This window comes from Rana temporaria, chromosome 13 (genome assembly GCF_905171775.1).
Source record: "Rana temporaria chromosome 13, aRanTem1.1, whole genome shotgun sequence".
NCBI lineage: Eukaryota > Metazoa > Chordata > Amphibia > Anura > Ranidae > Rana > Rana temporaria.
Genome location: NC_053501.1, coordinates 9,567,916 through 9,591,998, shown reverse-complemented (window position 1 = coordinate 9,591,998; position 24,083 = coordinate 9,567,916). Strand labels below are relative to the sequence as shown.

General features: G+C 46.3%; 1 protein-coding gene across 1 annotated transcript; it reads left to right on the top strand.

The window, feature by feature from the left end:
• GPR68 (G protein-coupled receptor 68) lies at positions 1 to 23,464 on the top strand. Its single transcript, XM_040331953.1, has 2 exons — positions 1 to 128; positions 22,249 to 23,464. Exon 2 carries the CDS (start codon positions 22,319 to 22,321, stop codon positions 23,420 to 23,422), a length of 1,104 nt encoding a protein of 367 aa, XP_040187887.1. The 5' UTR covers positions 1 to 128; positions 22,249 to 22,318; the 3' UTR covers positions 23,423 to 23,464.
• The last annotated feature ends 619 nt before the right edge of the window (positions 23,465 to 24,083 follow it).

Genomic DNA, 24,083 nt, shown 5'->3' with positions numbered 1-24,083 from the left:
TATTATACACACACAGCTCAGATCTGGGATGAGAGGAGATCTGACGGATAACGGCGACCGGAGAAAAGAAGAATATACAACTACAGAACGCAATTCCGCGTATCAACAAGCCCTGCAGAAATTCTAAGGTGAGAACTCATTTCCTAAACTGTATGAAAGAGTTGAATTTCCGAGTTTTATTGAAAGCAATCCAGTCCTGACAAAAATATGGGGATGCCAAAGCCGATCGTTTTCCAAAAGCTGGCCATACACTGGTAGATTTCGCGAAAACGAACGTTCATGCGAAAATGCTCAGAATATTCAATCATTTGATTTAATTCTCAGAACACAGAACACTACGGGTGACGAGGGACTTGACAAAGGACATTTGAAAGTTTCATTTGCTTTTAACATTTAATTTAAAGTGGAGGTTCACCCGAAGAGTTAATTTTTAACATTAGATTGAGGCTCATTTTGTGAAGGGGAATCGGGTAGTTATTTTAAAATCGAAGCCGTACTTACCGTATTAGAGAGCGATCTTCTCCGCCGCTTCCGGGTATGGGCTGCGGGACTGGGCGTTCCTATTTGATTGACAGGCTTCCGACGGTCGCATACATCGCGTCACGAGTAGCCGAAAGAAGCCGAACGTCGGTGTGCAGGCGCCGTATAGATCCGCACTGACGTTCGGCTACTTTCGGGAACTCGTGACGCAATGTATGCGACCGTCGGAAGCCTGTCAATCAAATAGGAACGCCCAGTCCCGAAGACCATAGCCGGAAGCGGCGGAGAAGATCGCTCTCTAAAACGGTAAGTACTGCTTCGATTTTAAAAAAACTACCCGATTCCCCTTCACAAAATGAGCCTCAATCTAATGTAAAAAAAAAAAATAATTCGGGTGAACTCCCGCTTTAAGAATAAATGTAATTTCCCCAAACAAAAACCACCGACACGGTTAGAAATGAGTTCTATTGTAATAAAAAAAAAAAATTCCTTCCTGCTTTTTTGAATTTTCTCATCACTACTACCAAAAAAAAAAAAAATTTCAATTTGACCCCACTAATGATTAAAAAAAAAAAAAAAATATTATATATATATATATATATATATATATATATATATATATATATATATATATATATATATATATATTTTTTTTTTTTTTTTTTTTTTTTGACAAATTTGCTTGGAATCTAGAAAACAGCTAAAAAAGTTAGGAGCCAGAAAACGCGCCCCGTCCCGATGAGCTCGCGCGCAGAAGCGAACACATACGTGAGTAGCGCCTGTATATGTAAACGGTATTCAAACCACACACGTGAGGTATCGCCGCTATTGGTAGAGCGAGAGCAATAATTCTAGACCTCCTCTGTAACTCAAAACATGCAACCTGTAGATTTTTTTAAACATCGCCTATAGAGATTTTAAAGGGTAAAATTTTGTCGGCATTCCACGAGCGGACGCAATTTTGAAGCGTGACATGTTGGGTATCAATTTACTCGGCGTAACATTATCTTTCACAATATTAAAAAAAATTGGGATAACTTTACTGTTGTCTTATTTTTTAATTAAAAAAAGTGTACTTTTTTCCCAAAAAAAATGCGCTTGTAAGGCCACTGCGCAAATACGGCGTGACAGAAAGTATTGCAACGATCGCCGTTTTATTCTCTAGGCCGGGTGTTAGAATAAAAAATATATATACTGTTTGGGGGTTCTAATTAGAGGGAAGGAGATGGCAGTGAAAATAGTGAAAAATGACACACATTAGAATTGCTGTTTAACTTGTAATGCCAACAGTCACCACCAGATGGCGCCAGCTCACAGAAGGAAGAGCTTGGGACTTCACAAGGCCGCAAAGCCGCGGCCTCAATTACAGGCCGTCACAAATGATAAATATTTAGTTTGGGTAAATGACCGTGCAATTGTTAAAGTGCAACAGCGCTGAAAATTGTCCTGGGTAGGAGGGGGGCGAAAGTGCCCGGTATTGAAGTGGTTAAAAGGGGGTTGTAAATTCACAAGGTTTTTCACCTTAATGCATTCTATGTAATAAGGTGAAAACCCTTCTTTGCGGCAGCTCCCCCCCCCCCCCCCCTTACCCAAGCCCATCCGTTCCAGTGATGTGCACTAACCCAGCGGCTCCAGCCATTGTCTCTGACCTCATTGGATAGATTGAGCCATTGGCTCCAACTGCTGTCAATCAAATCCAGTGACACAGAAGTCGGGCACGGTGGGGGGGGGGGGGATGGGGGATTTGTAACGCCGAGTCCTGTTGTCTGTGTCAATGGACGCAGCAGTGGGACGCAAAAAAAAACATCCGCCCGTGTGCCCACCCAAAGAAAGCGGCTCTCCGTGGGGGGGCACATAATAATATTGACATTATATATGTAAAACATTGCGGCTGTGGCATATACAGTTGTGCTCAAAAGTTTGCATACCCTGGGCAAAAATTGAGAAATGTTGTTATTAAATATTGAAAATATAACCGATCATGACAATTTTATTTTTATTTTTTTTAAGAATAGCAATTACATGAAGCCATTTATTATCACATCGTTTTCTGGATCCTTTTTAGATTACAATAACAGAAATCACCCAAATGGCCCTGATAAAAAAAGTTTACATACCCAGGGATGTTTGGCCTTGGTGCAGACACAGAAGGTGGCACACACAGGTTAAAAAGGCTAGTAAGGGTTAATTTCCCACATTTGTGGCTTTTTAAACATTTCACGCAAATCGCCGTACCCCTACGTCGGTACTTTGGCGCCAAATACCTCCGCTAGCTGCCATAACCCCTGGTGTTTTCAGGAACGGCGTGCATTTCTCTTTAAGATAGAAGTGGTCTCTGCGGCGGAACAGTTCCTGTGGCACTTGTGGCTGAAATCTTTCTTGATCTACCCGAGTTCCCCCAATTTTCCACTTCTTAATAAGGGATTTAACTGTACTGACTGGCATAGTCAAGGCTTTGGATATCTTTTTATCATCAGAGAAATTTTCCCCAATGGGGTTTTTAGGCAGCTCAAGTAAAAAAATGTTGTCCTTTTTTCATATTTTGGATATCTTTTTATATCTTTTTCCAGCTTTGTAAAGTTTCATTACCTTGTTATGCAGGTCTTTTGCCTGTTCTTTTCTACCGCCTCATGGCTCAGAGTCTAGCCTGCTTAGTGCATCCATGTGAGAGCCAACAAACTCATTGACTATTTGTGATTTAAAAAGCCACAAATGTAGGAAATTAACCGTTAGTAGCCACTTTAACCTGTGTGGTGCCACCTTCTGTGTCTGCAGGGCTGGTGCAAGGATTTTTGACACCCTAGGTGAAACCTCATTTTGCCTAACCCCCCCTTGGCTCCAACCCTGACTCCACCCCCTTTCCCCTGCCCATGTAAACTCCACCTTTTTAATGAAGCGCCCATCAAATGCACCCTCACCAGCACCCATCAAATGCAGCCTCGCCAGCGCCCATCAAATGCAGCCTCGCCAGCGCCCATCAAATGCAGCCTCGCCAGCGCCCATCAAATGCAGCCTCGCCAGCGCCAATCAAATGCAGCCTCGCCAGCGCCAATCAAATGCAGCCTCGCCAGCGCCCATCAAATGCAGCCTCGCCAGCGCCCATCAAATGCAGCCTCGCCAGCGCCAATCAAATGCAGCCTCGCCAGCGCCAATCAAATGCAGCCTCGCCAGCGCCCATCAAATGCAGCCTCGCCAGCGCCCATCAAATGCAGCCTCGCCAGCGCCCATCAAATTTCTGGTGAGAGTTCAGCCATTATCACTTTCGGGTGAAGCACTTTATTGAATGCTATTTGCACATGTTAGAAAAGTCACGGTGATTGGATATACAGAAGATATCTGCCTGGACACAATATACCGTATTTGATTTTTTGTTTACATATGGACTATATATATATTTGTTCTGTTGATTGATTGTGTTTGCATTCATTTCACACATGATCCTCTGCGCCCTATATCACAAGTCTAGGCTTACATGTAGGTAAAAGTGGTCTGTTGGGCCCCTTTCACACTGGGGCGGGAGGTGCGGTGGCGGCTATTTTTAGCGGCGCTATACAGTCGGAATGGCAGCGCTATTCGACTACTAGTAGTGCGGTTTTAACCCCCGCTAGCGTCCGAAAAGGGGTCAATACCGCCCGCAATGCGCCTCTGCAGAAGCGTATTGCCAGCGGCATTACCGCTGCGTCCCATTGTTTTCAATGGGAAGGTGCGGTAAACACACTGGGCCGGATTCAGATACAATGGCGTATCTGTCCGGCCGGCGTAACGTATCTTAGATACGTTACGGCGCTCTAACTTTGGGCGCAAGTTCCGTATTCATAAAGAACTTGCGCCCTAAGTTACGGCGGCGTAACGTATATGTTGCGGCGTAAGGCCGCGTAATTCAAATGGAGATGTTGGGTGGGGAGGGGGGTTTTATTTAAATTTTGCTTGACCCCGCGTATTTGACCGTTTTTTTTTGTACGGCTCATGCGCCGTTCGTGAAAACATCCCAGTGCGCATGCTCGAAAATCCGCCGCAAAGCGTCATTGCTTTCGACGTGAGCGTAAATTACGTGAAGCCGTATTCGCGAACGACTTACGCAAACAACGTAAAAAGTTTAAAACTCGGCGCGGGAACGACGGCCATACTTAACATAGAATACGCCGCACATACCCCTCATATAGCAGGGGTAACGAAAACGACGTAAAAAAAAAGCGCCGTGCGGTCGTTCGTTTCTGAATCGACGTAAATAGTAATTTGCATATTCCTTGCGTAAACAAACGGAAGCGCCACCTAGCGGCCAGCGTAAATATGCAGCCTTAGATCCGACGGTGTAAGAGACTTACACCTGTCGGATCTTAGGGATATCTATGCGTAACTGGATTCTATGAATCAGTCGCATAGATACGACCAAGCGCACTAAGAGATACGACGTCGTATCTCTTTCTGAATCTGGCCCACTGCTTCTCTCACCGCTCCAAAGATGCTGCTGGCAGGACTTTTGGAACGGCTCCCGCCAGCGCATCGCCTCAGCGTGAAAGCCCTCTGGCTTTAAAATTGAGACTGCAGGGCAGGAGTTTTTCAGTCGGTATTTAGGCGCTAATTTTAGCGCTAAACCGCCTGAAAAACTCCTCAGTGTGAAACGGGTCTACAAAAGCGGCGGTGCTTCCATAGTGGGCGCAGAAGCGCTGCGCCCTCTTTCCTGCGCCATCACTCATTCATTGCATGAATCGATGTATTGTCGCCGGCGCCGCTGCCGCCCACTATTCAGATGGCCGGCCCCCTGGTGAGCGCCGGCCATCTGAATAACAGCAGTTTGTTGGTTTTTGGAAGTGTCTGTTGGCTCCAATCGGCTTCCAAATAGTTAACCAGGGGACGCACATGCTGTGCGTCCCCTGGTTAACACTGACACGCGTCTCAGCCAATCAGGTTCACCAGGTCTGCTTAACACGTGACACGCCTCTCAGCCAATCAGGTTCACCGGGTCTGCTTAAAACGCGACACGCCTCTCAGCCAATCAGGTTCACCGGGTCTGGTTACCGGTAACCTGATTGGCTGAAGCGACATCGAGGGCGGGAGAAGACCTCGAGGGCGGGACTCGGAAGAAGACACAGAGGGAGCGTGGAGGGAGGATGGCTGACCCGAGAAGGGTAAGTGCCGGGTGACGGGGGGGGGGGGGGCGAACAATCTGGTGGTTTTGGAGGGGGCAAACTGGCAGCAATTGATGGGCACAGTGGCGACAATTGATGGGGACAGTGGCGACAATTGATGGGGACAGTGGCGACAATTGATGGGGACAGTGGCGACAATTGATGGCATGGCACAGGGGCTGCGTTAGATGGCATGGCACAGGGGCTGCGTTAGATGGCATGGCACAGGGGCTGCGTTAGATGGCATGGCACAGGGGCTGCGTTAGATGGCATGGCACAGGGGCTGCGTTAGATGGCATGGCACAGGGGCTGCGTTAGATGGCATGGCACAGGGGCTGCGTTAGATGGCATGGCACAGGGGCTGCGTTAGATGGCATGGCACAGGGGCTGCGTTAGATGGCATGGCACAGGGGCTGCGTTAGATGGCACAGTGGCTGCGTTAGATGGCACAGTGGCTGCGTTTCATGGGCACAGTGGCTGCGTTTCATGAGCACAGTGGCTGCGTTTCATGAGCACAGTGGCTGCGTTTCATGGGCACAGTGGCTGCGTTTGATGTTTTTTTTTTTCTCGTTTGTTTGCCCCCCCCCCTCAAAAATTTGGAGCACCAGCCGCCACTGGTCTACAAACACTTTAAGAGGTCGATTTATAAAGCAGTGAATGTGACGTTCACCAAACATTCTCTGGTGGAGAATCAAGCACTGTCAGTTATAACACATGGAGCTGGAAGATTCACCTGCAGGGAATGTTTGTCGGAAATTCAGATTCGCTGCTTTTTAAATACGCCCCTTTGTGTCCATAGCGCCAACATATTCTGCAGTGTTTTCTGGAGTACAATCTGGGAAATTACGATTTTTTTTTTTTAAAACAGACACAGGAGGAATATTATAATGAAATAAATGAAACAAAAGGTGGAAGGGCCCTGCCCACAGGAGCTGACGCTCTAGGGAAAATTTGGGAAACGTGGTAAGAGGGGCGTATTTTTTGGTACAAAGGTCCAGGCGCATCTAAATCATAAACATAATTTAATGCCAAAACCGTCACCTAGAAAACGTTTATGAGAGGATGGAAAATAAGCGCGGCCGGAGGGGGGGGGGGGGGGGAAGGGGTTAGAATTTAGGAATAGTGGGGGCAGGGGGGGAAATCATAATGAAAGATACATTGTAGCAAAGAAAAGTATGATTTTGTGTGGGGTAGGCAGGAAAGATACTCCGGGATAAAATAGAAATTAAGGAAATTAGACAAACGTCATTAAATGGGATGCGTGAAACAAAGCTGAACTCCACGCAGATATAAAAAACACAAAATTAAAGTGATACCAAAAGGTTCCTTTTTTTTTTTTTCTCCTTTTTTTTTTTTTAACCACTTAAGACCCAGACCAAAATGTAGCAAAAAGGACCTTGCCCTTTTTTGCGATTCTGCACTGCATCGCTTTAACTGACAATTGCGCGGTCGTGCGACGTGGCTCCCAAACAAAATTGGCGTCCTTTTTTCCCCACAAATATAGCTTTCTTTTGGTGGTATTTGATCACCTCTTTGGTTTTTATTTTTTGCGCTATAAACAAAAATAGAGCGTCAATTTTGAAAAAAAAATTATATTTTTTACTTTTTGCTATAATAAATATCCCCCAAACATATATATATATAAAAAAAAAAATGTCCTCAGTTTAGGCCGATACGTATTCTTCTACCTATTTTTGGTAAAGAAAAATCGCAATAAGCGTTTACCGGTTGGTTTGCGCAAAATGTATAGCGTTTACAAAATAGGGGATAGTTTTATTGCATTTTTATTAAAAAAAAAAAAAATGTTACTACTAAAAGCCCAGCCGCGGGCGTGCGCCCGCGACCCCACGGCTGGGCTTAAAGGACAACGTACCTATACGGTAAAAAATAGCCTGGTCATGAAAAAAAAAAACCCTCCAAAAAAATCTATTTTTCATTTTTTACTGCATGTGTTTAATTCCAGAAAGTCCTTTTTTTTTTTTTTTTTTTTTTATTGTCGGTCTTGTTTTTGTCTATAGCGCAAAAAAGGGAGCGAATACCACCAAAAGAAAGCTCTATTTGTGGAATTTCTTTTTTATTTGTGTACAGCGTCGAGCAATTGCGCAATTGTCAGTTAAAAAAAATCCCCCAAAGAAATCTATTTTTCCATTTTTTACTGCATGTGTTTTTTTGCAGAAAGTACTTTTTTTTGTTGCGCTATAGACAAAAACAAGGACAATTAGTACTTTCTGCAATAAAACACATGCAATAAAAAATGGAAAATAGATTTTTTGGGGGGATTTTTTTATATGATACGGCACAGTGTTACTTTAACTGACAATTGCGCAATCGTGCGACGCTGTACACAAATAAAAAAAATTCCCACAAAGAGCTTTTTTTGGGTGGTATTTGATCACCTGCGCTATAGACAAAAACAAGAACGCAAAAAATAAAAACCAAAGAGGTGAGCGAATACCACCAAAAGAAAGCTCTATTTGTGGGATTTTTTTTTTGATTTGTGTACAGCGTCGCACAATTGTCAGTTAAAGTAACGCAGTGCCGTATCGTGTAAAAAAAATAAAAAAATTGTCTGGTCATGAAAAAAAAAAAATCCCCCAAAAAATCTATTTTTCCAATTTTTTACTGCAGAAAGTACTTTTTTTCTTGTTTTTGTCTATAGCTCAAAAAAAGTGAGCGAATACCCCCAAAAGAAAGCTCTTTTTGTGAGAATTTTTTTTTTATTTGTGCACAGCGCCTCACAACCGCGCAATTTTCAGTTAAAGTAACATTGTGCCGTATCGCAAAAAAAATAAAAAAAAATATTGCCTGGTTATGAAGGGGGGGGGGGGGGGGGGTAAACCCTGCAAAGCTGAAGTGTTAATTATTGGGGGTGCGTAAATTAGCTGGTAGGGGCCCCCAGATCATTACATTGCCCAGGGGCCCATGATGCTATTAAGACGGCCCTGATTATACCAGAACAGTGCGATGTGTGCGGTCGCTCTCTATAGTCCCTCTGTGGACCCTTCTCTCATCTCACTTTCCCCCCGCAGTGCTTCTCATACAGCCCGGCTCTTCAGGTTCTGTACGGTTAATGATGTGAATTGTCGGAGGATATGACCAGCCTGTTGAGTAGCTCTGAGTATTGACCGCGCATATATTAGCAGCGTGGTGAAATCTCTCATTACAGACACTCAGGGGGCGGCAGGCAGATCTGCTGACAACTCCAGGGAGACATTTGTGATAAAAGACGCAAACACTGGCAGCTGATCTGTAATCTCTTTATCAATATAGGAAGCAGCAAAGCCCCTTCACATCATAGAATGGAAAAAATACCAATCCAGCCCATGGTGACGACACTCTCCTATTACACAACATAGGATTTTCGGAATATGAATATTATTAACCACTTAAAACCCGGACCTTTAGGCAGCTAAAGGACCCGGCCAGGTTTTGCGATTCGGCACTGTGTCGCTTTAACTGACAATTGCGCGGTCGTGCGACGTGGCTCCCAAACAAAATTGTCCTTTTTTTCCCCACAAGTAGAGCTTTCTTTTGGTGGTATTTGATCACCTCTGCGGTTTTTATTTTTTGCAAAACAAAAATAGAGCGACAATTTTGAAAAAAATTCAATATTTTTTACTTTTTGCTATAATAAATATCCCCAAAAAATATATAAAAAAAACATTTTTTTTCCTCAGTTTAGGCCGATACGTATTCTTCTACCTATTTTTGGTAAAAAAAATCGCAATAAGCGTTTATCGATTGGTTTGCGCAAAGTTTATAGAAAATAGGGGATCGTTTTATGGCATTTTTATAAAAAAATTTTTACTACTAATGGTGGCGATCAGCGATTTTTTTCGTGACTGCGACATTATGGCGGACACTTCGGACAATTTTAACACATTTTTGGGACCATTGTCATTTTCACAGCAAAAATTGCATTTAAAATGCATTGTTTACTGTGAAAATGACACTTGCAGTTTGGGAGTTAACCACAAGGGGGCGCTGAAGGGGTTATGTGTGACCTAATATGTGTTTCTAACTGTAGGGGGTGTGGCTGTAGGTGTGACGTCATCGATTGTGTATCTCTATAAAAGGAATCACACGATCGTTGACGGCGCCACAGTGAAGAACGGGGAAGCCGTGTTTACACACAGCTCTCCCGTTCTTCAGCTCCAGGGACCGATCGCGGGACTCCAGCAGCGATCGGGTCCGCGGCTTCCGCGGTCCCGGAGCTTCGGACCGGGTTGCGGGCGCGCGCCCATGACCCACGGCTGGGCACTAGCAGAGGACGTACCTGTACGTGCTTGTGCCCAGCCGTGCCATTCTGTGACGTATATGTGCAGGAGGCGGTCCTTAAGCAGTTAAAGTTGCCTCCAGGACAGGCGGCTGTGGCCAATCACAGAATAATCAGCTCTGTGGGAGGGAGGGATTTGCCTGGGTAAACTATTTTTTTTTCCTGTAAAGTTGCTTCAGTTAAGATGAAGATCCGACTTTGGAGGCGACTTCCATTGAAGTCTATGGGTACAAATTGTCTAGAAGTCGCCTTGAAGTAGTACAGGAACCTTTCCTGAAGTCAGAGCGACCTCAGTAGTGTGCATTAAGACGGCTCCCATTGACCAACATGAGATTACTGATGTCAAGCGACTTGGGGCGACTTGAGATCTGACAAGTCTGATCCCAAGTTGCTGTAGTGTGAACCCGGCATGTAGGAGCTCGCTATATTAAAGGAGTTGTAAAGAAAAAATAAAATTTCACCTTAAAGCGGAGGTTCCGCGGTTTCTCACTTTTTTCTATTAAGATTCAATAACTAATGTTACATATATCATTATAAGCCTCACTTGTTAGCCGCCTGTCAAACGATCCCATCGGTTTCCGTGTGAAAGAACAACTTATAAAAAATCAGGCAGGCGTTTTCCATCTTGCTTGTGGGCATTCTGAAGCCCACAAGCAAAAGACTTCCGGGAAGCGGTGATGTCGAGTCACGTGACCCGCTTGTCGAGTCTCCTGGGAATCATGACAAAGAACTCCCAGGAGACATTGCGCACAGTTCCCAGCACACTCTGGGGCGTTGGGGAAAGGGATAGATACGCCCACTCCCGCGGGCAACAGTACCTGGAAGCAAGTCAATCCCTCTGAATTAAGGTAATAAGATGATGATGAAAAAAAAAACAGTGGATTTTAAATGCATTAAGGCTGCAGATCTTATTAAGACAAAGTTTATATTGTGGGTGAACCTCCGCTTTAATGCAATCTATGTATTAAAGGTGAAAAAACATCTGATGACGCCGCCTCCCCCCCCCCCCCCAAGCCCCTGTTTTACTTACCTTACCCCTCGAAAATCCCACGCGCGGTCCCGAGATCCTCTACGCCGCTCAGCCTGGCCGCTGATTGGCTAGAGCGGATGGATTGAGAGCAGCGCAGCCATTGGCTGGCGCTGCTGTCAATCACATCCAGTGACGAGGCGCGCTGAGGGGTGGGGCCGAGTGATACAGTGAGCGGCTATGGCCGCTCACTATATAACGGGAGCGCGCCCGCAAAGACTGACCACCATGCGAGCGCTCTCGCATGAATGTGGCGAGTTCTTGCGGGGAGGACCAGAGACAGCCGCCAAGGGACCCCAGAAGACGTGGATCGGGGCCACTCTGTGCAAAACGAACTGCATAGTGGAGGCAAGTAGAACATGTTTTTTATTTTAATGCAAATTTTTTTTTTCCTATAGTAACCCTTTAACCACTTGCCCACCGGGCCTATTTTGGCACTTCTCTCCTTAATCAAGAAAATTAATCAGAACCCCCAAACATTATATATTTTTTTTTAGCAGACATCCTAGGGAATAAAATGGCAGTCATTGCAACTTTTTTTCCTCGCACGGTATTTGCGCAATAATTTTTCAAACACCTTTTTTGGGGGAAAAAAAACGGTTTCATGAATTAAAAAATAACAAAACAGTAACGTTAGCCCAATTTTTTTGTATAATGTGAAAGATGATGTTAAGCCGAGTAAATAGATACCTAACATGTCACGCTTTAAAATTCCGCACACTCATGGAATGGCGCCAAACTTCGGTACTTCAAAATCTCCATAGGCGACGCTTTATTTTTTTTTACAGGTTACTATTTTCGAGTTACAGAAAAAAATAAAAATTCATTTTATTTTAATTCATTTTTTTATTTTTACACTTTTATTTTTATTTTTTTTGATCACTTTTATTCCAATTACAAGGAATGTAAACATCCCTTGTAATAGAAATCAGTGTGACAGGTCCTCTTTATGGAGAGATGTGGGGTCAATAAGACCCCACATCTCTCCTCCAGGCTTACAAGCATGAAATCGGTGAAAAAACATTCACCGATCACATGCCGCCAGCCACGATTGCGGCTTTGTTTACTTCCGGGTACCGGGCTTGACGTCATAACGTTGCGCCCGGGCTTCCGACGGTCATAGAGATGACTGTGACCATCTGGTCACCAGTCATCTCTATGGTTCTGCAGCGAGCGCCGGCCGATTCGCTCTCCGGGCCCCCGATGGCACGGGAGAGTCCGGAGAAGCACCGGATGGCGGCGGGAGGGGGGACGGGGACGTCCCCTCCCGCTGCCTATAAAAACGATCAAGCGCCGCTTTGATCGTTCTTATCGTGCACAGAATCGGCAGCTGAAGACTGTGATATCTGAATGATGCCTGTAGCTGCGCCCATAATTCAGATATCACCGCACAAAGCCGAGGACGTATATTCTCGTACTGCGGTGGGCAAGTAGTTAAGTTATAACCTATTCACCCCCCCCAAGGGGATCAATCTGTGAACAGGGTCACTTGAGGAAGAACGTTAGTGAACCATTGAGAAGAGGGGGGGGGGCGAAGACGACACAATGGGTGATCACAATTGTTTGTGTATAACAGTAAAAGAGATATACAATAGCTGAGAGAGAGTAATAACATTAATTAAGGGCATTTTTACACTGGGGCATTGGGGTCAGCGGCGGGACAGCGCCACTTTTTTTTAGCTGCGCTTTTCAGCTGCTAGCGAGGTGCTTTTAACCCCCGCTAGCGGCCGCAAAAGGGTTAAAAGTGCCCGCTAAGAGCCGCTGCCGAGGCACTTCAGCGGCGCTGCCCATTAATTTCAATGGGCAGGGGCGCTTTAGAAGCGGTGTATACACCGCTCCTAAGGCCCCATTCACACCTAGGCGTTTTTACGCCTGAAGCGCACTGCTCACAAACGCCAGAGGGGAGAATTAAAGCGGATGTGCCACGGGGTAAAAATATTAAAAGCCAGCAGCTACAAATACTGCAGCTGCTGACTTTTAATATTAGGACACTTACCTGTCCTGGAGTCCAGCGCTGATCGCAGCAGAGCACGAGCGATCGCTCGTCACTCTGCAGCCCCCCCCGCCATCCACGCTGAGGGAACCAGGAAGTGAAGCGCTGCGGCTTCACTGCCCGGTTCCCTACGGCGCATGCGCGAGTCGCGCTGCGCCCGCCGATTGGCTCACACGCTGTGTGCTGGGAGCCGAGTGTTCCCAGCACACAACGGGCGACAGACGGGAAGTCGGAAAAACCCGTCTTTCGCCCGTAGCGTGTGGCCGGAAGTAGGTGCAAATACCTGTCTTTAGACAGGTATCTGCACCCCCCTCCCCCCTGAAAGGTGTGTCAAATGTGACACCGGAGGGGGGAGGGTTCCGATCAGCGGGACTCCACTTTAGGGTGGAGAACCGCTTTAACATTATTCCCTATGGTGACTGTTCACGCCTGAACGCCCAAACGCCCGTCGCGCGAAGCTCAAACAAGTCCCGGACCTTTTTTTATCGTGCGGTTTGGGCGTATTTGGGCGTATGTCGAGCGTATCGCGCGTTTGCTACGGGCGTTTCGTCGCTTTAATAAATAGAACTTGTCGCCCATGCAGAAGATTAAAAAAATCTACCAACATAGCAACAAGTGATGAAAAGATGATCATTTTTCCTATTGGCTAAAATAAGAAACGCCGAAGTACAAAAACGTCGCACGACGCTGTATGCAAACGCGCAAATACACGCGACAAAACGCCAGCAAAAAACGCCCAAAAAAACGACCGAACGACCGACGCTCGGGTGTGAATGCAGCCTAAAGCGCTGGAAAGATGCGGCTAGCTGAACTTTTTTTTTTAAAGTCCTGCAAGTGAAAGCACTCAGGCTTTTTTTACATTGGAGTGAAAGGAGAGGCTCTTTACAAGCACTTTGCAGGTGCTATTTTTTTAGCTCTATAGCGCCTCAGTGTGATAGTGGCCTAAGAGTGAAAGTACAGTTCTTTCACAGCATTAGAGGCTTTGGGGTGAGAGATCCATATGTGCCAAAGTTTTTTGAAGAGGGTTGTGTTATTAGTTTTTGGGCAAGCATTAGTTCATATTGATAGGCAATCATTAGTTTATATTGATAGGCAAGCATTAGTTCATATTGATAGGCAAGCATTAGTTTATATTGATAGGCAAGCATTAGTTCATATTGATAGGCAAAAAGTAGTTCATATTTATAGGCAAGCATTTGTTTATATTGATGGGCAAGAAGTAGTTTATATTGATGGGCAAGCAGTATTTCATATTGATTGAACATTTTTACTAAAACATTTTTTTCTCCTAACATACAATGTTTTACACCGAAACAGGTTTTCATTTTACAGAGGAGATATCATCATTGGAGGTGGGAGGGAGTCATGAGGAGATTGGGGGGGGGGGGGGGGGGGAGATTTGCATTGAAAGGGGGGATTTAGGAGGGGGTGCAAGGGGGTAAGAAATGTTCTAGGAAGAGAAATTGGGGGGGGGGGGGTGGATTTGTGCCAGGAGGGGATTTTTTTGGGGGGGAGGGGGGTTGAGAATTTGTGCTGGGGGGGGGGGGGTCTGAGCTGGGAGAAGGGGATTTGGAGTGGGGGGGGTATGAATACTCAGAGGGGAAATTTTAGGGGCAGAGGATTTGTGCTAGAAGAGGTGATTTGGTAGAGAGGGGAGTGAAATTGTGTTAGGAGGGGAGTTTTTGGGGGAGGGAGGATTTGTGCTAGTAGGGATCATTGAGAGGGAATTTGTGCAGATGGGGATTTGGAGTGGAGGGAGACGATTTGTATTAGGAGAGGGGATTATTTTTTTTTAGGGGGGGGGGGGGGGTTTCAGAAAGGGAATGGAATTGTACTGGGAGGAGGGTCAATTTATGCTGGATAATCATGCAGCTTAGTGCTCAGATTTTTTTCTTTTGGGGGGGGGGGGTTCGTTCCAGGAACATGCTTGTAATCCAAAGCACTTGTATATCAAAGCATTTTTTTTTAAAGGGTTTAAAAGAATAGAGAGGCACCTCTAATGCTGCGTACACACGGTCGTTTTTCGGCATGAAAAAAAACGACATTTTTTAAAATGTCATTTTAAATGATCGTGTGTGGGCTTCACATCGTTTTTCGGCTTTAAAAAAAAAATGTTTTTCGTGATGTCAAAAATTATCGTGTGTGGGCAAAAACCAAGTTTTAAACCCGTGAATGCCCAGAAGCAAGTTATGAGACGGGAGCGCTCGTTCAGGTAAAACTACCGTTCATTATGGAGTAAGCACATTCATCGCGCTGTAACAGACAGAAAAGCGCGAATCGTCATTTACTAACAAGGAATCAGCTAAAAGCAGCCCCAAGGCGAATAGAACTTCCCCGTTATAGTGCCGCCGTACGTGTTGTACGTCACCGCGCTTTGTTCATCATTTTTCAAAAACGATGGTGTGTTGGCAACATCGTTTTTAATGATGAAGTTGTAAAAAAATCGTTTTTTGGACATGCTGAAAAACAACGTTGTTTTTTCATGCCGAAAAACGATTGTGTGTACACAGCATTATAGCAAGACATCGCTTGTATATCAAGGCACAATTTATTAAAACATTTTGCTTGTCAGTTATACAGCGGCAGGTCGGCTCTCTCGCCGTTCAGCCAATTGGGGCGCGGGCACGCGCGCCCAACGCTAGCCCCCGACGCCGACGCGAGTGCCCGGCGGGCGCGATCACCACTGGGCACCCGCGATCGCTCGTTACAGAGCGAGAACCAGGAGCTGTGTGTGTAAACACACAGTTCCCGGTCCTGTCAGGGGGAGAAATGCCTGATCATCTGTTCATACAATGTATGAACAGCGATCAGTAATTTCCCCAAGTCAGTTCCACCCTTCAGTTAGAACACACCCAGGGAACATACTTAACTCCTTCCCCGCCCCCTGGTGTTAACCCCTTCCCTGACAGTGGCATTTTTATATTAATCAATGCATTTTTATAGCACTGATCGCTATAAAAATGCCAATGGTCCCAAAAATGTGTCAAAAGTGTCCGCCATAATGTCGCAGTACCGATATAAAAAATCGCTGATCGCCATTACTAGTAAAAAAAAATATTTATAAAAATGGCATAAAACTATCCCCTATTTTTGTAAACGCTATAACTTTTGCGCAAACCAATCAATAAACACTTATTGCGATTCTTTTTTTTTTTTACGAAAAATATATAGAAGAATACGTATCGGCCTAAACTGAGGAAAAAAAAATTTTTTTTTTTATATATTTTTGGGATAATTATTATAGCAAAAAGTAAAAAAATATTCATTTTTTTTCTAAATTGTCGCTCTATTTTTCTTTTTTCTCACCAAAAGAAAGCTCTTTTGGTGAGCCACGTCGCACGACCGCGCAATTGTCAGTTAAAGCGGCGCAGTGCCGAATCGCAAAAAGTGGCCCGGTCATTGACCAGCAATATGGTCCGGGGCTTAAGTGGTTAAAGAAGGCAGATGTCAATAGATGATCATCCGCTTGCCTATAGGAATACATAGGCCATGGGTTGGACACCCCTGCTGTAACAGAAAATGGTCTTCCCCAAACTGTCCCCCCCCCCCCAAACATAAAAAGAGTGCAGTTTTCTAACATGTCTTTTTATGCTGTAGTACCATTTGATGGAAACACCTGGTCTAAGCGTCGGCCATATTGTGTATCACTTTTGATCCGTCTTCTACACCCCCACCCACCCCATTGTCTCTGGTCTTCTCTGCTCTCCAGTTATCAGATCTCTGTGGATGGAGGAGATGTACATTTTCCTTCCCTTGCTCTCTGACTCAGCTGATCTGTAATATATGACTGGACCTCTTCATATACGGAAACTATTTTCATTGGAAAAAACAACAACATGCGTTTTGGGGCCAGAAATGCAGATTAAATGGATTGCCTGGCAGAAAGTACTGTGACTGCGTGAGCTCATTGTCTGAACCACTAATCTATTAATTCTAATCGAAGGAAGACAGATGCGGCTAGACCTAAAATTTACCGCTTTGATTAACAGCATCTCTCAGCCGCTAACATGGAAGAACTCTTAAAATAAAAAAGTTCCAGTCTCAAGGAACCTCTGCTAATAATTCTTATGTCTACACCTCATAGTACATTAGTGTGAACAGTAGGTTGTGAATACAGGAAATAAAACAATAGGTAGAGCAGTTACATTACATAATCTATATGAAAAAATAATATATATAAATATATATATTATATATATATAATAAATAATAATAATAATTCAAGAAAAGTAACAATGAGAATTGTAGAGTTCTCCAACGGTCACATTGATATTTAGTGAAATGTGACCCCTTTACACTAGTGGTCAAGATAAAAGAGCCCCTTAAAATTGTTGGGATAGTGGGAAAGGAGCCCATTATATATTGGTTATCGGCGGAAGAAGGGCCCCCCCTTAATCCATTATTCAGTGGGACACATGCCACCATTACATTGGCAGGCAGCAGGGCAGGACATATGGTGGTGGGGGCCCCTGGGCTTAATAATCAAAGGGGCCCCCTGGAGCAGAGAAGATGGGGGTGGGTTGTTACCGCCGACCGATCATAGTTGTTATTCTGGATCCGCCAATTGACCTATCGAAGTTGAGGGAGGGGGCAGTGCGCCGACTGATCATACTTATTGAGCGGGGACGGACTTCTTACCTCCTCCCAGGGCCACCTTCAGTAATTTTGGGGCCCCTTACACAGCTGCAGTGAAGGGGCCCCCTGGAGCATGGAAGTTGTTGAACCGGGGGGTGGGGGCTGCCGAGAATTACATTCATCCGGGAAGGGGTTGCCGCGAATGGGGGATTGACGCGAAATTGCAGGAGGGGATTGATGCAAAATTGTGGGAGGGGATTGATGCGATTGCCGCGAACGGGGGGTTTGCCGCGATTGGGCCCGGGGCTGGACCCATGGGCTTGAGCCCAGTCAAGCCCAATGGTAAGTCCGACCCTGGTGGTCAGTGTAGTCCCCCCCCCCCCCCATACTGGTGATAAATGAACAAAGGCCCATTAGTTTAGTAGTGGTTGGGAAAAGAACCTGATAATTGGGGGTCAGTGGAAGAAGGGCCCCCATTAATCTACGACAGTGTTTCTCAACTCCAGTCCTCAAGGCGCCCCAACAGGTCATGTTTTCAGGCTTTCCATTATTTTGCACAGGTGATTTGATCAGTTTCACTGCCTTGTAATTACCACAGCCATTTCATCTGAGGGAAATCCTGAAAATATGACCTGTTGGGGCGCCTTGAGGACTGGAGTTGAGAAACACTGATCTACGATTCAGTGGGAGATAAGCCCCTGTCACGACCAGGCGTAGGGCTTGAAGACCAGTAGGAAGCCACTTCCTTCATCAAGTTGTTTCTTTCTGCAGGACAGACAGAACAGGATCACCTTTGCAGCACAGGCCCCAGCCAGACTACTGGGCCTGCAAACGAAGTCGGGCCACGAGACCCATGGGACGACAGACCGACGACGACCTCGCCCTAATGGCGTCTGTCCCTTAAGTACCCCTCCCCGGCATGCACAGCGAGCAACCACTCCCACTGATTCACTGCCAAGGGGGACACTCAATGTACCTTGACCCTGCTGCTGCCACCCTTGGCCTGGAGTGGTAATAACACCCCCAGGCGAACAATGGTGGATACTCTCAGCACAGTCACAGCAGGAAAAGAGGCTAAGTTGCCCATAATTACACTTGTCTGAGCCAAATAACAGCTCAGACCCCACTAAATTTAAAGCAGTGCCTGTTCAACAGGAGCAGGGTAATGATCAATCGCAACAAGATGACATGTAACACCCTACATAGGTTGGGGGGCGCTGTCTCCCCCTCCTTCAGGGCTGTGTATACTCGGGAAGGAGGAGGGTTCATAATATTACAGTAAAAAAAAACTCTTACACCCCCCCCCTTTTTTTTTTTTTAGATAATATACATAAAATTGTCCAGGAGAAAAATAGCAGCAGCATGCTTGGAATTTGTTTCATCGAAACCTGTATATAAAGAAGCGCCTATTGGGGGAAGAAAGTCTCACCCCCCCCCCCAGCACATTCCAGCAGATGGAGAAATCCTTAACTTTCCCGCTTTAGAAAGGAAGCCAATTTGTTTGTAAAATATTTCTTGGGAGGTAACAAATGTTTTCCCAACCTAAAGGGCTTTTATTTCATGATCCATGTCCGTTTTTAGCGATAGCGTATCTCCCAACTGTCCCTGATTTCAAGGGACTGTGCCTGAGTCGGAGCAATGTCCCTCTGTCCCTCTTTCCTCCTCACTTGTCCTTCATTTTGGTCTGATCTATATACAGTAGTTATATATAAAATGCACATTTACATTTTTCAAGAAGTCTTTCCCAGTGCTAAACCTTTCATTTAGAGCCCATTCACATCTAGGCGACAAAACGCCCGACGCCGGACGCTCGTGCCGCTGGAGGGGAGAATTCCCATTGCTGTCTATGGAGATGGTTCACATCTCATAGACACCGTACGACTGAAAAAAAGTCCCGGACCCTTTTTTTCAGGCGGCATTGGCGTTCGGCCATACAAAGCAATGGCAAGGCGTACGCGGCGTATCTTGACGCGGAGGTGTGAATGAAGCCTAAAATTGCTGCATTTGTAAATCACAAAAGCCAATATAAGTGAATAGTAGTGGGGGGAAAAAAAAGCACTTGTGGGTTTAGCCCAGGGGTGGCCAACCAGTGGTCCGGGGGCAGGGGCGGACTGACCATTGAGGCACTGCTCGAGGGCCCCATGCCACTAGGGGGCCCCATCAGGGTTGTCAGGCTCAGTAAAACCAGGGACAGTATGTAAAAATCTGTGTTTTTTTTTACATCTGTCCCCGATATGTCCGAAACCAACATGCTTTTGATGTGAAAATCCTGAGATTTTAGCTGCCCGGCCTCTGTACTGTCTCCTGGCTTGGTGGCCATCTGTAAGCCCCGGGGCCCATAATCTTCTATTGCCCGGGGGCCCCATGAGTTGTCAGTCCGCCCCTGTCCGGGGGCCACTCTGATTGTCTTTCACCACCGCCGCAATACAATACATATATAGCCTTATATAGTGTGGGGCGTGTACTAAACCCCCTGAGACATAATTGGCCAAAGCCACCCTGGCTTTGGCCAATTATAGCTCTCCGTTTTTTCCGCGCTGTGATTGGCCAAAGCATGCGGGTGATAGCGCATGCTTGGCCAATCATTAGCCAGCAATGCACTGCGATGCCGCAGTGAATTATGGGCCGTGACGTGCCTTTTGAATTTGGCCCATAATGTTCGAAATTCGAACGGTCGAACAGCCGATGTTCGAGTCGAACATGAGTTTGACTCAAACTCGAAGCTCATCCCTAATGCTGAGACTTGGTTGCTTGCTGAAGAGAGTAGAAAAACCAGTGGCCGGGCACCCTGGTAGCACCGGCCCTGGAAGTAGGGTGCCCACGTGTCCCGGATTGCCCGGGACTGTCCCTTAATTGACATGTCTGTCCTGGGTCCCGGGCACCCCCCTAATGAAATAGAGGACACAGCCACCCCCTACTAACTACATTTCCGGAACTGGTTGCTAGGGCCGGCGCTGCCTGGCATCTTGCAACCAGTGACAATTTACTCTCAGACAGTGAGACCGGGAGCGAGGCACCTCCTTCTCCGGCACCCAGCCGCAAGCAGCAAGGACTGGTGTGATCTTCACTCTCCAGATAGTGACGCCACTCCTTTCCTTCTACGCACGTGGCTCATGCAGAGGGAGTGACAGCAGCACTGCATCTAGTGGCAGGCTATGGGTGGCAAGCGGCACTGCATCTGGTGGCAAGTGGCACTGCATCTGGTGGCAAGTGGCACATTCACCTGACAAAGAACCCGCCGCCTAATTCCCCAGCAACCCCGAGACTACATTTCCCCACGCCCCCCCTCATCTTTTATTTGGGGAAGATGAGGGGGGGTGTCCCTGAATGGCAGTTTGGAAATGTGGTCACCCTACCTGGAAGGTGGGGGATCTAGATGTGAAGGGAACTGTAAAGTGCAGTGGACACTCATACCTCCCAACTGTCCCTGATTTCGAGGGACTGTCCCTGATTTGTAGTAATGTCCCTCTGTCCCTCATTCCGCCTCATTTGTCCCTCATTTGGGTCTGATCTATATAGGTGTATATAAAATGCACTTTTTATCTATCAAAAAGTGTCTCCCAGCGCTAAACCTTTTTTCTGATTTCTAAATTGATGAATTTGTAAATTCCAAAAGCCAATATAAAGTAATAGTAATGGTAAAAAAGCACTTGTGGGTTTAGCGAAATCGTATTTTTTTTGGTAGAATTCTCCTTTAAGGGGGCGTGTCAAGGGGCGTGGCCTATGCCTGCATACTTTTGCCGATAGTGTCCATACCTCCCAACTTTCTGAGATGGGAATGAGGGACACCTGTGTACTGATGTAAGCATGGGAATGTGATATGGGGTTCAGATCTGTGCTCGTGCATGTCACAGGTAGGTCAGCCCATTTCATTTTTTAATGTGCTGCACTACCCATGAGAAATGCGGGGCTTTTTTTTTTATTGCGCAGCACCAAGCTGCATGGTGCTGAAGGATCATGCTGTTTGGCGCACGCATGTGCATGTGCAGTCGAAAATGTGCATTTTCGACTGCATTACCCAGCTGCAGAGATGGAATTTAGCTGACAACTCTGCTTCTGCTGTACTGAAATCCCAAGCATTGTTATCAGTCTTTCCCAGTTCTCCCCTGTTGGACTACAGAAAACCTCAATCTTATGGTATGGAGATGAGGGGAGGAGGAGAGTGTTCTATAGTTCAGCAGGGCTCTGAATTCCTATTAATACTGTCAGAGGCGGCTCTTTAATTAGGCACATTAGGCGGTCGCCTAAGGCCTCGCACTCACAGGAGCCTCATGCCCGCCTAACTTGCCCAATGCATTACCCCAGTTTTGAGGGACAGGGGACCTTAACGCTGCTGTTCTCAGGCAGCGTTATGAGCCCTGACTCAGGAGCTGGGCCGCCAGTGTCCATAGCAACGAGTGAATATCGGTGACACCACCCTTTGTGACCTCAATGACCCAGCATGCCCTCAGTCAGTGTCGTCACAAGGGGCGGGTCCACCAGGGGACATCACCGGGTGGCCCCCGTCCCTTCGTTATTAAAGAGCAGGATTTGGGGGGCGCCTTGTTAAAGGGAGCTTCCAGATTCCGATAAGCCCCCTGCCCACAGACCCCCACAACCACCAGCCAGGGTTGTGGGGAAGAGGCTCTTGTCCTTGAATTCTTTTTCCCATCATGGGCGTGAGTGGGGCCCCATGTCAAGTTTTGCTTAAGGCCTCACAAAGCCTAGAGCCGCCTCTGAATACTGTATCCTAGCAAAAAATAAAATAAAAACTCTCTTCTTTGCACAGGTTCCCAAGAATACGTTATAACCCATTGAGAACGTCAAGAGGTGAGATATGATCCCGGAACCACAAGGACATGGGAAACGGAACGGAAGGCGACGATGTTAACGCCACTTATTGCACAATCAACCACAGCATACACCAAACACTCTTCCCAATCGTGTACATCACCGTGCTCGCCATCGGTCTACCAGCAAATTGCGTGTCTTTGTACTACGGCTACCAACAGATCAAAGCCAAGAACGAACTGGGGATATACTTGGTCAACCTAACCCTGGCCGATCTTCTCTACATCTTCTCTTTGCCCTTCTGGCTTCAGTATGTCCTCCAACACGACGACTGGACTTATAACGAGACCATGTGCAAAATCTGCGGCATTCTCCTCTACGAGAACATCTACATCAGCATCGCCTTCTTGTGTTGCATCTCCATGGATCGCTACCTCGCTCTGGTACACCCTTTCCGCTTCCACAGACTCCGGACCATGAAAGCGGCCATCATAATCAGCGCGGTCATTTGGCTGAAGGAACTACTGACCAGTTACATCTTCTTTGCGCACGGGGAGGTCAGCAAGGACCCAGACAGCCACATAGTCTGTTTCGAACACTACCCCATCAAGAACTGGGAGCACAGTATTAATTACTATCGGTTCTTCGCGGGTTTCCTCTTCCCGATCTTCTTGCTCTTGTTTAGTTACTGTAGGATCTTCAAAGTGGTTCGAAAGAGCCAAGGTACGCAAATGAGGAAAAAAATGCAGATCAAGCAGCTGGTCCTCAGTACGGTCATGATTTTCTTGGTCTGCTTCGGCCCCTACCACATCCTGGTGGTCGTTCGGAGTCTGTTCGAGAAAACTTGTACTTTCGCGTCCAAAATTTTCAACGTGTACCACTTCTCGCTACTTCTCACCAGCTTCAACTGCGTGGCGGATCCCATGCTCTACTGCTTCGCGAGCGAGAACACCTACAAGGACTTTGTGAGGTTCAAAGACTTGTGTATTTCCTTCATCAGATGTGTGAAGGTCAACAGCAAGGACGCCTACGAGCTGAACAATACAGACGTCTCCAACGCAGAGAATGGCAGGATCAAACCTCCACCTGCCCAAAATGAGAGCAATGTCCTGTGCAAACAAATGACTAGTGTCCAAAACGAGACAGAAACATCTCCTGCCCCTCAGTTATAGCGGGAAGGAATACTTTATTATTAAAAATGACTTCTTCATACATTGTGTGTGTGCCGGGTGCGACTTCCGATTTGTTAAAGACTCATATATCATATATTTTATAACTATTCACAGAATGAAAAAAAAATATCTATCAGGGTCCTCATCAGAGTCCCCTCACCTCACAATCTCCCTTATATCTGGGTTCCCATCAGACTCCCCCCCCCCCTCTCAACGTACATCAGCGCCCCCCTACCTCAGAATACCCCTTACACCTGGGTTCCCTTTAGAATCCCCCCTTACATCAGGGTCCCCATCAAAATCCCCCCCCCCCGTACGTCAGCGTCCCTATCAGAATCACCCCCAACTTACATCAGGGTCCCCATCAGAACCCCACTTACATAAGGTTGCCCATCAAAGTATCCCCTTACTTAAGGGTGCCTATCAGAGTCCCCCCTCCACATCAGAGCCCCAACTTACATCAGGGTCCCCCTCAGAGCCCCCTGTTCCTCACATCCGGATACCCTTCAGAGTCCAATGTTCTTTATATCAGGGTCTCCATCCTAGTCCTCCTTTACATCAGATTTGCTCGTTGCTTACATCAGGGTCCCCTTCAGAGTCCCCTGTTCCTTACATCAGGGTTTACATCGTAGCCCCCCTTTACATCAGAGTTCCTCACATC